General features: G+C 43.1%; 1 protein-coding gene across 1 annotated transcript in view; it reads right to left on the bottom strand.

The window, feature by feature from the left end:
* Positions 1-17,999, bottom strand: part of HIPK2 (homeodomain interacting protein kinase 2) — a 199,524-nt gene that overhangs the window by 28,271 nt on the left and 153,254 nt on the right. Inside the window, 3 exon segments of the mRNA XM_070369190.1 lie at positions 1,605-1,886; positions 5,436-5,615; positions 9,559-9,701. Coding sequence (XP_070225291.1) covers positions 1,605-1,886; positions 5,436-5,615; positions 9,559-9,701 — 605 coding nt within the window.

Raw genomic sequence — 17,999 nt, 5'->3', positions numbered from 1 at the left:
AGCCTTTCCCTTTGGGAAGTGACTGGGGGGCACGGGCCATGGACTCAGCTTGGGACTGTTCTCCTAAGGAAACAAAGGAAACTGAGTCTCCAAAGGAAACTGAGGCCAGCTCTGGAACAGGCAGGCTGGGAGGGAGGCACTACACCCCAGCCCTCAGCTCCTCGGCCCCTCTGCCACCTGACCCAATGCTAGGACAGAAATGCTCCATCACATGCTTCTCTGAGACACACTGAACTGAGCTAGGCCATTAAAGAGGACACTGGAATGAGCGCTACACAAGCCTTCTCATGAAAAGAAAAGATGCTGAGCTCATTATAAAGGTGGGAAGGGAATACCCCATGCAGCTAGGAATAGTTGTAGTGATAATGTTTTAATCAGTCTATCTGTACATCGCGCAATGATTTCAAAGGTAAGAATTTATTATCTAATCAAAAGGATTTGTGATTATAATCAGTGACATTGTATCCAATTAGGAATTAATAATTTGGGCCTAAATGTGAATGTTATCTTCACATTGGGTCACAGGATGTGCTCTGACTGGCAGGCCTCCCTTCCCGAGTCCTGGGTCCCAATGGGAAGAGCCAGCAGGTTGGGGTTGTGAGATTTCAGATCTACAAGGTCCCGAGGCCCAGGGATGCTAAGGGCCAGAGGACCAACTGTTTGGAGGGAAAAGTTCCAGGGGACCATTAGACAGCTCAAACTTACACCAAACTCTGTTTCAGTCTGGCTGGCAAGTATAGGAAAGAGGCTCTGGCACCAGGCTTAACAGTCTTGCAAATATAATAAATATTTCTTCCCTCTCCCCCAGAAGCATACAGCGAGTGAAATGAGTTCTTACTACTTTGGGAATAAACAGTAATGTTCTCTGGGTAAAAGGCCACGTGGCAGTTTGAAAGACTGGGTTAATCAGACACAGGGAAATTTCTGATTAGTTGGACAATTACCTCAAATTCTGAGCACCGAGGCAATGTTTGAGAAACAGCCTGACCAACTGGGAATACGTTCAATAGCCCGAGGCAGAGATTTTTTTAGCTTATGAGGGCTGAAATACAACGGCACTGTGTGCCTGACTTTCATGGTCTCACGTCCCCCAAATGTAGAGGGCCTATAACTATTTTTTAAGACCAAATTGACTCAAAATTATTTTGGGCTTTCAATAATTATAGAAATCTGTTTGAAAAGTAGAAAGTGAAGCGTCATTCAGTTATGTCCAACTCTTTGCAACCCCATGGACTGTAGCCCACGAGGCTCCTCTGTCCATGGGGATTCTCTAGGCAAGAATACTGGAGTGGGTTGCCATTCCCTTCTCCAGGGGCTCTTCCCAACCCAGGGATCGAATGGAGGTCTTCTGCTTTGCAGGCGGCTTCTTTACCATCTGAGCCACCTGAGAAGCCCAAATCTATTGGACGATCCCCTGAAGTCACTTTAGGGCTCCAGGACATGGCAAGGCCAGGATTCAGGGGCCAGGAGAGAAGGATGGATCATCACTTTGGATGACGGGGAAGTGGTCCAGGCCCACCACCGACTATCTCTGGGTGAGCCGGCCATGCACTGTGCACCCCGACTCTGCTCCTTCCTGGTGTCTGAAGGCATCACGGCCTCACCTGGTGGGGGCGTGCTTCTGCTCCTCCTCCTCGTCCGTGTCACTGCTGATGGTGATGACGCTGACCGTGGGGCTGGGGGTGTCGGGGATGACAATCGTCTGCCGCTGCCGCTCCCTGGTGGTGCTGGAGGCCCCGTCACCCCAGCCGCACGTGACGGACGAGCTGCAGGCGGGGCTGCTGTGCACCAGGGCGCAGCGCGGAGGCGTGTTCTCCTTGACGCGCTTGGACCGCTGCGGGGAGCTGACGGCCTGAGAGGAGGACACCTCACAGGTGGAGACGTTTCTGGAACGACAAAGCCACACCACACTCATGGAGAAGGTCAGGGCCGCCAGGTCCTTGCAAGAAGCCCAACTGTCTAGAAACACCAGCATGGCCAAATTGAGAGGATCACAGGCAGGAAGGCCAAGGGTCTATAAACGGAGGAAACAGGCTGCAAGTGTCAGACATTTCTCTCTCTCTCCCTTAAGCGGCAGGAGGAAATAAACCACAAGTGTCAGAATTTTTTCTCTTAAAATTCTGTGTTGCCATGACAACACCTAGTTCCACCTGAACTTAAACTTTTCTCAAACCTTGCGCTAACCAACGCATTTTTCTTATGGAAGTGTTTTTCTTAAGCTATGTTAATGAAACTATGTGTTTGCTTTGGAATTTGCCTTTCTTCAAAATGGTTCCACCTAAGACTAACTTTTGGCTGATAACAGCTCAACCAACCAGTATTCATATCAATTGTTTTATGGCTGGGGATGACACACCTCCTGCCATCCTATCTCAAAAATGCATATTGTGGGAGAGGGGCCTGGTGAAACTCCCTCAGGCTTGAGGGGTCTCTATCTGATTAATAGCTTTCTAACAGACAGAAAACAGCTTGCCAAAACTAGCATGGGGGCCACTCCTCCTCCCCCTTCTGATGTTTGTGTCAGAAGCTTTCTCTGTCCATTTTTTATACTTTAATAAAACTCTGCTATATGAAAGCTCTTGAGTGCTCAAGCCTGGTCCCTGGTCCTGAAGTTATATCTTCTTTGGAGATCACGAATCCGACACCATTCATCGTAAGCTCTCCATAAATCGGAGAGAGACCAGCACACTCGGGCTTAACCAGACTGCAGAGGCGGTGGCCTGTGGGACTTTCTTTCAATTGCTACACAGATAGGGCAGCATCCTGGCTTCTCTGGGCTCTACCCGCTGAGGGACAAAGTGGGTAGCCAGGGCTCTCAGGAGAGGACAGAGGACCATGCCCAAGGACTGGGCCGGTCTTGCGGTGGGGGCAGATTTCAGGGGTGTCTGCCCCAACGCAGCCCCCTGCCTTCAGGGTCAAAGCCCAACTATGTAAGTTCAATCTCGTCATCCTCCCCAGTGTACTGAGTTAGGTCTTGTTTTGGAGGGAGGTGGAAGAAAAGATATTTGCACATAAAGCTTTCATTTCCTTGCTCACGGCTGGTTTACCACTGATTCAATGACCACACTCATTTCCTAAGACTTCCTGGAGCTAAAAGATCTAAGGTTAAAGTGTAGCTTTGCCTCCTTCCTCCTCTGGGAAAAGGACATAACTATAAAAGTATCTGTGCGGGTATAATTTTTCAAAAATTAATTTTTCTGGGGACTTAATGAGCGGTCTAGTGGTTAAGACTCTGCCTTCTAATGCAGGGCACATGGGTTCAATCCACGGTTGGGGAACTAAGATTCCACATGCCTCACAGTGCAACCAGAAACAAACCCAAAGAAAATCCTGGATTTTGACACATGAGCCTCACAGGAAGCTTACCAGTCTGTTTCAATCGTAATGAAAAACCAGGAAAAATGCAAAACGAAAATGTATGCTTAAGGGACCTGTAACTCTTGATTTTGATCAACTAGAAATTAACTTATCAAAAAGCCAATGTAGTTTCTGGTAACTTTAGAGAAAGAAGACCTTACCTTTCCCCTCCCCATCAACTGTTGATGACCTTGGTTGTATCTATACAATGAGACCAAAGCCAGCCTATAATGAAACTTAAGAGTGTGATATGTCCTTAGAGATTCTAGCACCTTCTAGCTAAAGGGAAGGTAATTAGATGAAAATAATTCCATAAAGGTAGGTCTATTTAATTTTCTATTTAGTCGGTATCACATGTTGCTTGTTCCTTTTGGGGGGCTCCTAATAAGAAGTTTCACTGATAAAATTGTTCTATTATCTGTACTTACCATAGAACTTTATATTTGTTATTACTAACATGGTACAATTTTGAGATTAAGTTTTCACTACTCGAGCAGTTAAAATATGTCTACTTGGCATTTTTAAAGAAAACTATGCCTGATCGTACTGCCTGCCAAAGGGGAGAGCCTTCTGGTTTTTCCAATTGTTTTGCCTAAGGCATTGGTCTTAAAAATAGGCAAACCCATAATTTTCACCATAGTCCCACTGATCTTGAAATGCACTGGCGGTGAGCCTTCTAAAGCCAGCTGGGTGGTAAGAAGGCCACAAAGAGGGACTTACCAACAGGTCAGAGGCTAAGGGTTCTTCTTGCCCCTACCTGGCCAGAGTGAGCACTGAGACAGGGGCCTCTGGGGCCACCCAATCTAACACAGACATGGGTATTCTATCACAGAGCTGTCAAACAAAAGCATTCTGGAAGCCTGCCACTGATCTGACATGAATTTCCCTAAGCTGTCAGAAACAACCAAATAAGAATCTTGTTCAGGAAGGATGACAACTTCAGGAAGTCAGCTCTTGGATTAGTTTTCAAATGAAAAGAGGCAGATCTAATTTCTGGCATCTTGCTATCCAAGGACGTTTAAAAAATTCACTAGACATTTCATGTATTACTTGACTTCTCTTGATTAACCTATTCCAAATAAACAATTAGGGACCGCCAAGCCACTGGAGAGAGATGTAGGAACAATTTTACAGCCATACAATTTTGATCTCGATTTTTTTGTTTGTTAGGAAATCTCTATTTTTTTAAGTAAGGTATATTGAGGTATCATTTACATACAGTGTCAGACACCCCTTTGAATTGTTTGATGAGTTTTGACAAATGTACAGTCATGTAATTCCCATCACAATGCAGATACAGAAATTTGTCATCACCTTGAAAAGTTCCCTCTAGTCCTTAGCAGCTCCTGATCTGATCTGTCTCTATAGTTTTGTTGCTGTTCAGTTGCTCAGTTGTATCTGACTCTTTGTGACCCATGGACTGCAGCACACCAGGTTTCCCTGTTCTTCACTATCTCCCAGAGCTTGTTCAAATTCATGTCCATTGAGTCAGTGACTGTCACCCAACCATCTCAACCTCTGTCTTTTTCTCCTCCTGCCTTTAATCTTTCCCAGCAACCTTCAATCTACACACTCTATAGTTTTACCTTTTCCAAAATACCATATAAAACGAACAAAAGGACATGGCCTTTGGTCAGTCTTAATTTTTTTTTAAGAGTTCATGGAGATGAAACTGGATTTAGAGGAAATGGGAAAGATCATTGTTCTCCTGGTAGTGTCTATGATTAACCAAAGTTACTGCTTATATTTTAGCAAATAGCTGAATCAGTTAAATTTCTGACATTAGACTCAAATAAAACACATTTCTCTACTACTTCTAAAAAAAAGTTATGGTTTCAAAAATGCATCTTCAGAGGGCAGTCTGAGTGTTTTCTAGATAAGTGGAAGGGGAGAGAATCACTCAAGACGGGAACACGGAACACTGTGGTCTGAGGGCCCCACCCTAGGGTGCTGGTAGGGCCAGCACTCACATAGACCTCAAGATGCGTGCCTCCTTCAAAATCCCATTCCAGGGATCCAGATCTTTAACTTCCAATCTCCTTGAAGTTTTCTTTCTCTAACACTTCTTACACACCTACCTCGCAGAGGACTGGTGTTGCTTATTCTTCCGGGAAGAGGTGGTGCTGGTAGGTTGCTGCCGCATCACGTGGGCCACGCCCACATTTAAGGGTTGAGCTGCTGGAAGGGTCACATGACCAGTCAACAACGCAGGCTGCTGCATGATGGGATTGTAATGGCTGCCATGAGCATGCGTGTTCCTGAAAGGGAGACAGGAAAACAGATTCTTTGATGGTTTAATAGAAACAGAGCTCCTTTAGAAGATAAAGTTCCCTCTCGCCCATTCAAAGTCAAATTAAAATCAAAAGGTAGTCCTCACACCGAGGGGAGAGTTGTTGAAGAGATGAGCCTTCCCAGGTGACTTCATTGAGTGTCTCTGGTGTAGGAATGTTTCAGTGGCGTGGACACAATTTGTTCGTGAGTGAGAAAGGGCACATTTCAAGTGGGGAGAATGCCAAGTAGGCGGACTCAGCTTAAGTTCTGGGGAGAGGAAATAAATATTCCCTTCTGCTCTTCAAGACCCTAAATAGCTAACTGGGCTATGTATTTTATTTTATAATTTAAAAAGCGCCTTCAATGGGTTGTTCCACTCTGTGAGGTAGGCAGGATATCTTAGTAATACCGTTTTGTAAATGAGAATATCAGTTATGTGAAAAACAAACTTTGAAGTCTGGGAGGTATGTCTTTCTGGCATTAGGAAGTGCTAACATTCTTTAGAATTCTCTCAGCAGTTAGCACAATGTTCAGGAATGTAACAGCTGATCAGTGAGTTACATGCTTTCTGAATGAACAATTAGATTAACTGAAGGTTGACTAGACATGTATAGAGTTTGGTACTAAGTGAAAATTAGTAACAGACACATGTTGATAGAAATATTTGTAGCCATAATCCTGAAAATGGGTTATGTGAGATCTGGGTTGTATGGTGCTGTTAGGCTTATTCCCACAGAAATATTAAGAGTGATGATGAATTTAGAGAGTTGCCCATAAAAACCCATTTGCTGCTGCTGCTGCTAAGTCACTTCAGTCGTGTCCAACTCTGTGTGACCCCACAGACAGCAGCCCACCCGGCTCCCTTATCCCTGGGATTCTCCAGGTAAGAACACTGGAGTGGGTTTCCATCCAGAAGCCCTTTCCTTCTCCAATGTATGAAAGTGAAAAGTGAAAGTGAAGTCGCTCAGTCGTGTCTGACTCTTAGCGACCCCATGGACTGTAGCCCACCAGGCTCCTCTGTCCATGGGATTTTCCAGGCTAGAGTACTGGAGTGGGGTGCCATCGCCTTCTCCGAAAAACCCATTTAATACATGGTAAAATGAAGAGCTATAGGAGAGTTCATAGGAATTTTTAAAATATTATGAAATTTAGGAAAAAAGTTGAACACAAAGAAAAGAAGTAGGGAGACACTTTTGTAGAGATCCTGATAGGCTTTTGGACATTTAAGTGAACTTTAAAAACTGATGTTATAGCTCCTTTACTTTGTTGCTATTTCTTCTACAGACATGGCATTTTTCCCTTTGACATAGGTCTAGCACTAGCCATGATTCCAGATGTTCTCTGGGCTACATATGAAATGGAGAAGAGACTGAAAAGAAACTGTTGGCTTTAGGTCTCTCCTGTGGTAACCAGGTAAGAGATGAGGAGGGATGAGAGATAAGAAGATGTGCATGAATGAGTTAAGAATGTCAGTATCTCTGAAATTAAATAAGCTGTAAATGCTGAGAGACAAAGGAAAATGGAAGTACAGCATATGTGTGGTCTTCTGGGAGAAAAAGGGGTAAGGAAAAAAACAAGTGGTCAAACAGCTTTCCACTTGGTTGCTGCTGCTAATGAGCTGGAGAGGGAAGGTGGTCTTGCTGAGCGTTCATGCTGTGAACGGGGGAAGGGCAGATAACAGATTTATTGCTGCCTGTCATGGATCAGGCGCTGGAATGAAGTGAAATGTTATTCACTCAGTCGTGTCCAACTCTGCGACCCCATGGACTATAACCCGCCAGGCTTCTCTGTCTGTGGGATTCTCCAGGCAAGAACACTGGAGTGGGCAGCCATTCCTTCCTCCAGGGGATCTTCTCGAATCACGGATCAAACCCAGGTCTCCGGCATTGCAGGCGGATCCTTTACCCACTGAGCCACCAGGGAAGCCTGGCGCTGCATGGTACATGTTAAATCCAGTCAAGTGCTTTGTCTTTTATCTTAAATTTAAACCTCCCAACAATCCGATGATAGGCATTACTGTCCCTACTTTACTGAAGAACTGAGGTTTAGTAACTTTCCCAGGTCACGCAGGGCCAGAAATGAGCCCAGTTTACCTGGCTTGAAAGTGCTTCCAATGAGAGGCGGTGGATGTGGGGGGTGGTGTTGTCAGTGGAAAGTGAACGGGATTGTGATAAATGGCCTCCGTTCCTCTCTTCTTTCTACTAAATTAGAATTAGTAAATTAGTAAGTAGAAAACTAAATGGCAGGACAGAGGACGCTGCAGTTGAGGCTGGACTGGGGGCCTGTCTCTTTGCCTTTCATCAGAGCTCTTCACTCACAGCAGCTTTACGGGACAGAAAAAGAATTGTCGGGAGGTTCTATGGCTGGTTTGAGGACTGTCAGAGGGTGAAGGGTGTGTCCTACCCTGATGCTTCGGCTGAAAGAAAGACAGCCCAGAGGGCCATGAGAAGTTGGGGCCAACTTGGGGGACTGCCATTTGGCTCTGCACTGGTGAAGGTGGGCACTGAGGGTGGTATTGGGATGGCATGCTGCTGCTGCTGCTAAGTCGCTTCAGTCGTGTCCGACTCTGTGCAACCCCAGAGACGGCAGCCCACCAGGCTCCTCCGTCCCTGGAATTCTCCAGGCAAGAACACTGGAGTGGGTTGCCATTTCCTTCTCCAGTGCATGAAAGTGAAAAGTGAAAGTGAAGTCACTCAGTCGTGTCTGACCCTTAGTGCCCCATGGACTGCAGCCCACCAGGCTCCTCCATCCATGGGATTTTCCAGGCAAGAGTGCTGGAGTGGGGTGCCATTGCCTTCTCCGTGGGATGGAATAGGTGGCAGGTATAAGGAAAAGTGGAAAGTGGCCATAAAAACAACAGAGCCACATGTTAGTGATGAAGTTGGTGAGCAAGATGGCATGGAAGGTTCTGGAAACAGATGCAGGGGTTGTGGTGTGCTTGTGGCTGTCAGCTGGATGTCTCTGGGCTCTGTGGAAAGTGTACTTTGATCTCAAAGATATGAGCATCAACTGAAGAGACACACTCAGCAAACAGAGCAGAGTTTACCAGTCCAAATAAACCCCTTTCTGTCAAGCTTTCCCCCAGGAGGTTGGATGTGACTCCAGCGTGCTCACGTGTGAAAACACCTCGAGAACACTTCCTGGAATTGCTAAGGAGCCCCTGGATCTCTTCTGCAAAGAAACAACCAAAAATCATCCCAAGCCAAGTCTGGTAAATCACACTGGTGATCAGATAATGGAACTGAATTTGGAGTTCAAAATGACAACAGATCCTAAAGTAACCAAGCTGGTTTTCTGGTGTCCTGGTATGCTGCTGCTGCTGCTAAGTCGCTGCAGTTGTGTCTGACTCTGTGCAGCACCATAAACGGCAGCTCACCAAGTTCCTCTGTCCCAGGGATTCTCCTGGAAAGAATACTGGAGTGGGTTGCCATTCCCTTCTCCAGTGCATGCATGCATGCTAAGTTGCTTCAGTCGGATCCGACTCTGTGCGACCCCATGGACAGCAGCCCAGCAGGTTCCTCTGTCCACGGAATTCTCTAGGCAAGAGTACTGGAGTGGGTTGCCATTTCCTTCTCCATTATACATTTATTTAAAAACAACCTCTCATTACACTGCAGTTTTAGGCCACATGGTGTGCTCAGGTGCTTAGTTGCTCAATAGTGTCTGACTCTTTGCGACCCCATGAACCGTAGCCCGCCAGGCTCCTCTGGCCATGGGATTCTCCAGGCAAGAATACTGGAATGGGTTGCCATGTCCTCCTCCAGGGGATCTTCCCAAACCAAGGATCGAACCCAGGTAGGCCACATGCTACTCTTTTTAATTTAAAAAGCCCTCTACAAAGCAGGGGAGTCTGGTACTGGCCAGCCTGGCCGCCCTCTGGGTCAGCAGTGGACGTGCCTCCCATCCCAGCCCTGCCTGCGCCTTGCTCACCTCCAGTCGGCCAGCTGCTGGGTGCCGGCCATGGTCTCAGGAATCACAGTTGCGTGCTGCACCGAAGTGTGCGTGGCCACGCCGGTCAGCTGTTGCCACGCCGGGGGAAGCAGGATCTGCTGGGTCCCACTTGGCCAGGCCTGCTGTAGGACAGAGGACACCTGCCATCACTATGTTTGACGATCATATATCAGTTGGCATGAGTCAAGCGCTTATTCTTTGCTCAAGGTTATGCTAGACCCCTTGACAGGTGTGACAGTGGAGACCTGCTCTCTGACCTCAAACACCACGGCAGATAAAATGAGCACATGTGAACTCAATAGAAGATAGTAGGTAGGTATATGGGCAAAGAACTATATGGAAGCGATTCATTCACACTGAAGAATGATTTATTTATAAATCTGCTCTAATGAACCACGTTTAAAATTCCCCAAAGTTCACTTATTGATTTCTTTTGTGACACAACTGTGCACAAGAGATTGAGGGGGTTGAATTGGGTCATACAAGGGTAACTCCTTGCCCTCAAGAAGTTTTCTGTCTAGTATCCTTTATTTAATATCTTACCTTTTGTTTAGCAGTTAGAATGTAGAGGTGCAACTTGTGTTATCTTCTGAATCTAAGTTAACGTAATTCTGAGATCACCAAGTATCTGACACCTGCCTATATCCAAGGGCAAACAGGCATGAAGTAAAATTCTTAGCTGGGATCTTGAGCTTAACTGAGAATACCTTGACTCCTCAAGGCGAAAATGAAACAGTGAGGAAGTCAGAGTTCGATTTTTTATAAGCACCAAGCTATAAATCAGGAACTTTCCTGATTCCTCCTTGAATAGACTTATAGGTGTGCGTGTGTACACGTGTGTGTGTGTGTGTGTGTGTTGTGTTTTGAGCCCTCTGTATCTTCAGTCACTATTCTGCTTGCCTTTGGTTATTGAATGATTCACTCTGAACATAGTTGTCCAAAGTTGGACACTTGAAGGAATGCTGCTAAGGGAAAATACCTCTTGGGAAGGTCAAGGATTTAAAGACTTGGGATCTTAGCTCTTTCTCTCTCTTTCCATCAGGCTGGAGATGACGAACACTGGCTAATTAATATAATGTAGTGCTCCACAAACTGTGCATATGTTCAATATGTGTGTTTTGGCTCATATCAACAAACAAGCACTTCTAGAAATGGATTATAAATTTGAGTCAAAACTTCATAATCAGTGATGTGTACTAAAATGATACAACTTCCTCTTAGATTTGAGTGCATAGTTCACCTGGTCTATCCTATTACCACTGTTGCACATGAGATTCAGTGAGATCTCTTATACCTTTTAGATATTTCCTGTTTGTTTACTGATCTTTTAATATATAGTCAAAAAGCTCAGGGACCACAGATTATACAATAAGTGCTTAAGAAATGTTTGTTGATAAAATGAAAGAAGCAATTCTACCAAGGCAATTAGCTATACTTAACTGTATTTCAGGTTTACTGAATTCAAACACAGTAAGCAGAAAAATAGTTTAATTGATTAAAATAATTATGAGCTCAAAAGCCTAAATGAACAATAGTCTCATTGGCAGTAAGAATTCTACTGTTTTGTCTGGAACTTATTTCAGATCCCATGAAAAGCCTGTGTTTTGACTAATGTCATTTTGAAATAATAAATCTTGATATCAAGCTAAGGACATTATTTCTTCCCTGTTTCCCTAAAATGAATCTTAGCATTTTACCTCAAAGAGATGGGGTAAAAAGATATTTCTGGACCTCTATCCCTGATGGATATGTTCAACTCATTTGAGACAACACTTTGCATCAGGTATTTCTATAATTTATTGCTACTTTATAATCTGTAAGGTTAGAGCCAATATTTCTGGATGCACATTGTGTGCCAGGCATAGAACTAAGACCATAAGTGGATTCTCTGACTTTATCTTAACACCAATCCTGTGACATCGGGGCTATTCTCCCCTCCTATTTTTCAGGTGGATAAACTGAAACACAGAGAAGTTAACTAGCTTGCCTGGACACATAGTAAATTAAACATACGTTTACAGCTCTCCCTCTTTTAAGCCCAACTAAAATGACAGTGAAGGAATGAAAAAGTATATATAGATCCATAAGGACACAGAGAACAGTGAGGGACAGTAACAGTTAACAGAATTTTAGAAGCTGGAAAACAGATGAGAGTGATTACCAAGTTAGCAGACTGAAGGAACAGAAGGTAAAGTCTGACTATCAAACCCTGGGATTCTGTCACCCTCAGATTCCTGGTATGAAGGATTGTTACCCCCTCACCCGCCACCCCCAATCTTCAAGCAGGAACCTGGTGGATTCTCTCCAGGGAAACTGACTATTCCAAGAGAAAAAAACTACAGATACTTTCGATGAGAGGGGACCTGCCAATGAAAATGCTGAGCTCACTCCTTATTATCCGATAGAGAAATCCACCCCGCTGCCCCTGAAGCGTTCCAGTTTTTAGTCCTTCAGTCTTAGATATGAATGAACAGCCAAGGGTCACCAGACTTTAAAGGAAGTTTCTATCATGAAGGAGACTAAAACAAAAAATGAAACTCTGAGGAACAACAACAGTACAGGAATTGGAAGAAAATCTAAAAATATATGTAATTAGTGTCCTCAAAGAGGCTAAACGTGTATATATATCCATGAAACAAGATATAAAGGATATATATCTATATTCTGAGAACAAGAAAACTCTTGGAAATGAGAACAATGACAATAGAAATGAACAATTCCATACAGATGGGGAAATTTTAGAAAGTAGCATAGATAGAATATATACAGGGAAAAGGTGGATGGGGGTGAGGGTGGGAGATATGAAAGTCATTAGATCAGTTCAGAAGTACCAGCGCTCAACTAGCAGGAATTCCACAAAGAAGGAACAGAGAAAATGTAGGGGAAGAAGTTAACAAGGGCAAAAATAAAAGAAGAAAGTTCTCCAGATAAAAAGGGCAAAAATAAAAGAAGAAAGTTCTCCAGACAAAAAGGGCAAACAGGATGTACCGGACAGTGTATTCTAAAAGACTCATGAGAAAGCATGGAGCCGTGAATCTCACGGACATCGTGTCCACCATGGACAAGGAAGGTCTTAAAAAACTTTCCGAAAGAGAGGAAAAACAACAGCACTGAACTTCTCAATGTGCTCAAAGACACCAGTACATCAAGCACACAAGCCTTTGAGAGCTCTGGAAGACTTCGGGGCTGCATAATAACACATACAGAGGAAACTGACCCAATGAAAAGATGGGACAATACTAATTCCAGGAAAAACAACTTATACAGGAAAGGAAGCAGAATCGTAGTACGTTATGAGGCTCAGCTGAGAATAATATAATACAATATTGATGATAATGATAATGTAGATAATATAAAGTGGTCGAATAAAAACTTACAAGGGAGGAAAAGGGAGAAAGGAAAAGTGAGAGAGAGAGGAAGAGAGTGTGCATGCGCGTGGGCCTGTGTGTTCTGGGGATGGAGGGTTAGAGGGCTAAGCATTCTTCCATGGTTGATTGATACCTAAAGTGCAAAATTCAGTAAGAAACAGTTCAAGAATGCTATTTAGAAACATGGATTTAAATAACTAAATGAAACAGTTAAAAAAAAACTGTTTTATTTTTGGATGACCAGTCCAAGTTTGATGCATGAAACAAGGCACTCAGAGCCGGTGCACTGGGACAGCCCAGGGGGCTGGGATGGGGAGGAGGGTGGGGGGCGGTTCGGGACGGGGTAGGGGGGGACACATGTACATCCATGGCTGGTTCATGTCAGTGTATGGCAAAAACCACCATAATATTGTAAAGTAATTAGCCTCCATTTAAAATTAATTAATTAAAAAATGATAGTTTGGGGGGAATGGAAATTGGGGACGGGATAGGCAGGAGACTACTATTTTCTTAGCTGTTTATGGTGGCATTTAACTGTAACAATTAGACACATGTATTACTTTGAAAAAGAATTAAAATTTAAATTCAAAATAACTTCTCCAAAGTCAAACAGCCAGTGAGTGCTGGGGCCGCTATCTGAACATGGGCAGTGGAATTCCAGAGCCCATGCTCTCAGACAATATGCTACACTTTCTGTGGAGGTGACACATAAAAACGACGGCCCAATTCAGGATCAGGTGCCTAAGAGTCGTATGAAAAAGTCTTCCTTATTTATTAGCAATATCAGGCACCCAGCAAGACTGACACAGACAGCAAGACAGAATGGTGGGAAAGACTGGTTGCTGAAAATGACCAGAGAAGGTTTTGAGAAGCGCTGGAGTGGGATCTTCCGCCTCTGTTGTGGCAGGCAGCATCTTCAGTTGTGGTGTGTGAGCTTCGTTGTGGCATGTGGGGTCTAGTTCCCTGGCCGGGGATTCCCAGCCCCCTGCACTGGGAGCGTGGCATCTCAGCCACTGGACCAGCAGGCAAGTCCCTCACTCACAATTTCTGATGGTGGTCAAGATACCAGTTCTTGGCTGGGGGCTGGGCAGACAGAGGTGAAAGCTCCTTTTAGGCGATACCAAAAAAGCATTACTGGTAAGGCGATCCACATGATCACCCTTGTGTTACTGAAATGAGAGGGTGTGATTATTTCCGGACACACATCTTTGGGGTGCACCAGAGAGACTGTTTTCCATTTTAGGGACATATGATGCTACTGGCAAGGGGGGGTTGGAAAATGGCAGAGCAAACAAAGCTAACATGAGGGTGGATTCAAAAGACTATTTCTAAACATGCACAAATTCCTTGAAAAGGTTTAAACATTTAGATAAAAAGAAATATACTGAAATTTGGGGATATATTTAAAGTAATAATATTTGGAGTACCTCTGCCTGATACCTAACCTAATCCCAAGAAAAATGAAGGGGTCAGTGTTAATGTTTAATTACTGCTTTAAAAAAATAGCTGCCATACTAGTTTTTTAGGGCTTCCCTGGTGGCTCAGAGGCTAAAGAATCTGCCTAGTTTTGCAAGTTGCTTATTTTTTTTCCTTTGAAGGGATCATTAAAAAATATCTAGGAGAAAGCTCCACCTTAATAGGCTAACATATTGGAATGGATTGGGTGACAAACAAGAAAAATCAAAAGCAATCAATAAACAAAAAAGACACAGTGACACTGGATAGAACAGGACAGTTCTTTTTTTTTTTTAATTTTTAAGTTAATATCTCTTAGACAACTCTGTATGTTAAGACACTTTGGTCCATCACGTCCTTTTCCAATGGCTATATGGTGTTCCATTTTATGCCCTTACCAATTTAAACAAATTTTCTACCGATGAACATTCAAATTGCTTCCAGCAGTTCCCTGTTATAAGCACTGTAGCAATTAAAATCCTTGTACATGTAATTTTGGTTCACTTCCCCACTTAGAGCTGTAGGTTAAATCCACTTGGAGATTTATGGTGCTCTAAGGACTCCTTTTCAAGTAGGCAGTTGGTAAAGCCCTTCCCTGCTGTGATTAAAGGACTAAGACAAATTCAGAAATGCTGGGCCTGTTGGTTTCCACCGAACTGAACAACGAGTAATATCTACTTTAGCTAGTATGCGATGCTATGTATCATTTCTTTCAGAGATGGTTCTTGGCTTACAGGGTTAAGTATGCAAACACAAAAAAAGGATCTGTAAGTACCCTTTAAGAGTACATGTGAATTCTGCAGGTTTTGGCTCACAGAGGAGCAGCACTGGGAAACTGGCCTGAATTTTGGCTCCCAGTCAGATGAAGTGTGAACAGGCTGCCGTGCCCCTGGAGTGAGTGGTAGTTCTCTTGATCTACCAGGGCTTTTTCTGAACTCCGTACTACCAAACTGTGCAAACAAAAGGGAGCTATGAGGAACAGAGAGGGGAAGGAGTACAGGTGTGCTTTATATACGGAAGGTTCTCTGTTTAAACCTTCAGCAAGACAGAATTTTGTGTGCCACCAGAAACTAGTGGAAGTGGGCATCTGCAGTCTCAATCTGGACATAAGAACAAAGAGATTAAGAACGGCTAGTGTCAATCTCAAACAAGCTGTTCTTGAAAACAGAAGAAGAAGTAATAATATCCACCGTGTCTTATGAGCCTGGGTGTGGTCTCCATGACCAAAGCAGATGAAGATTCTATAAGAAAAAGAAATCTATGCCACTTCCTCACGTACGAACAAAGATGCAAAAATACTAACTGCAGTATTCACAAACAATCCAGAATTGAAAAGCACACAAACACATCAAGTACCACATGATCAAATAAAGTTCACATTGAAAATATTGATACAAAGATGATTTAACGTTACAAAATCTATTAACTTGCTACATTAACAGTTGAAGGAACAAAAACACAGGAGTATTTCAATAGGTGGAGAAAGAACATTTGATGCAGTTGAACATTAATTCATTAAAAAAAATTTAGCAAACTTGATAAAGTGTCCCTAACCGCTCTTTAAACAAAATCTCTAGTGGCAAACAGCAAGAAGAATTTGCTTTAAAGTTAAGTTCAAGTTAAGAATGCTCAATATCAACGCTCTTATTAAACACTGTTTTGGAGCTACTGTTGGCACGGTGTCATGAGAACAATAAATAAAAGTTATAAAGACTGGAAAGGAAGAAACAAAATTGTATCCCTTGTAAATGAAAAAATAGTCTACACAGAAAATCCAAGGGAATTCACAGAAACAATCAGAACTAATCAGAGTTTGGAAGGTGCTGGATAACAAACTCAATGGAGCAAAACCAGTTATATTCCTATTAACCAAAGACAAATAATAAGAAAATATAGTTAATAAAGTTATTAATAACAGAAGTGTAAAATATTTAGGAATGATTCTAACAAAAGAAAACTCTAGTGAAAGGAATAAAAGGTAACCTATATACAGTTATGACTTCCCTGGTGGTTCAGACAGTAAAGCATCTGCCTACAATGCGGGAGACCTGGGTTCAATCCCTGAATTGGGAAGATCCTCTGGAGAAGGAAATGGCAACCGACTCCAGTATTCTTGCCTGGAAAATCCCATGGATGGAGGAGCGTAGTAGGGTACAGTCCATGGGGTTGCAAAGAGACACGACTGAGCAACTTCACTCACTATATATAGTTATATACCATGATCAAGGATGAAATGACAATATTACAAAGATGTCAGTTTTCCTTGAAGTGAATATAAATCCAGTGCAGGTCCAATACACACAAATCAGGGTTCTGGGCTTTTGTCTTGTTTGTTTTGGAATGAAAACTCTTATGTAACAGTGAGGATAAAATTCACATAGAAAAGCAAAGGGACAAGAACAGGGAAATTTTGAAGGACGTGATAGGATCAGGGCTTTTCCCACCAGATATCAAGACATACGTTAAAGTTATAAAATCAATAGCAAAGACAATAGGATATCAGAGAGCCCAGTGGTCTAGAACGGACTGAGTCCAAAATTGTTGTTGTTTAGTTGCTCAGTTGTATCTGACTCTTTTTTGACTCCATGGACTGTAGCCCGCCAGGCCCCTCTGTCCATGGGATTTCCCAAACAACAACAGTGGAGTGGGTTGACATTTCCTTCTTCAGGGGATCTTCCTGACCCAGGGATCAAACCTGTGTCTCCTGCATTGCAAGTAGATTCCGTACCACTGAGTCACCAGGGAACCCCATGAGTCTAAAATAGACCTATGCAATTTGACTACATTAAAATTATCCCCCAAACTTCTGTTCAATAAAAGACACTATAAATAAAGTGTCTTTGGGAACCAACTTCATTTAAAAAACAAAGGTGCTTTAAACTAACAACATTTCAGTCAAACTATCCTTGACTCCCAACAACAGAAGCCATGATAAAGAAACAGTACAGCAAATGATGGGTTAAAATACACGTGCTGGAGTCAGACTTCTTGGGTTTGTGTTCTGGTTCTGTCACCTAATTGCTGTGTGACTTTGAGCCAGTGCCTGTGCCTTGTTTGGCAAAAGGAGACAAACACCTTACCATATTGTGGGGATTAAATCAATAGCAACTATGAAGTGCTCAGCACAACGAAGATGTATTTGTTATTAATGTTTGAGTGACATTAAGGATCGATTACTTATTATCATTACACCACTTTGTTGCCTAAAATTTTCACAACACGTCACAAATTTTCAACCAGTTTCACCTCTGTGATCTTATTTGAGGAATCTACCAGAGTACCTATGTGAACAGATAAGGAAGCTTCCAGCCCAAAGCCTCTGTGATCCTGGTTTTCAACTAGGAAACAAAGAGATAATCTCCAAGGTTCTTTTTCTGCTTTCAAAAAATAGTTTCAATTTATAATAAGGAAATGCTAACTGACTTGCCTTGGGTCACAGAGAGTTATTAGTAGAGTTAGGATTAAAACCTAGGTCTCTCATATTAATCTACATTACAAAGAGACAATAATAATAATAAATTTCTCCAGACTCCCCCTGTGTCTAAATTTCTTCTTGGAACTGTAAGCTAGATACTTAGGAAGGTAATTCACCTGGGG

This window comes from Bos mutus, chromosome 4 (genome assembly GCF_027580195.1).
Source record: "Bos mutus isolate GX-2022 chromosome 4, NWIPB_WYAK_1.1, whole genome shotgun sequence".
Lineage (NCBI taxonomy): Eukaryota > Metazoa > Chordata > Mammalia > Artiodactyla > Bovidae > Bos > Bos mutus.
Note: the sequence above shows the minus strand (reverse complement) of the source record. Positions and strands in the feature narration are given on the sequence as shown.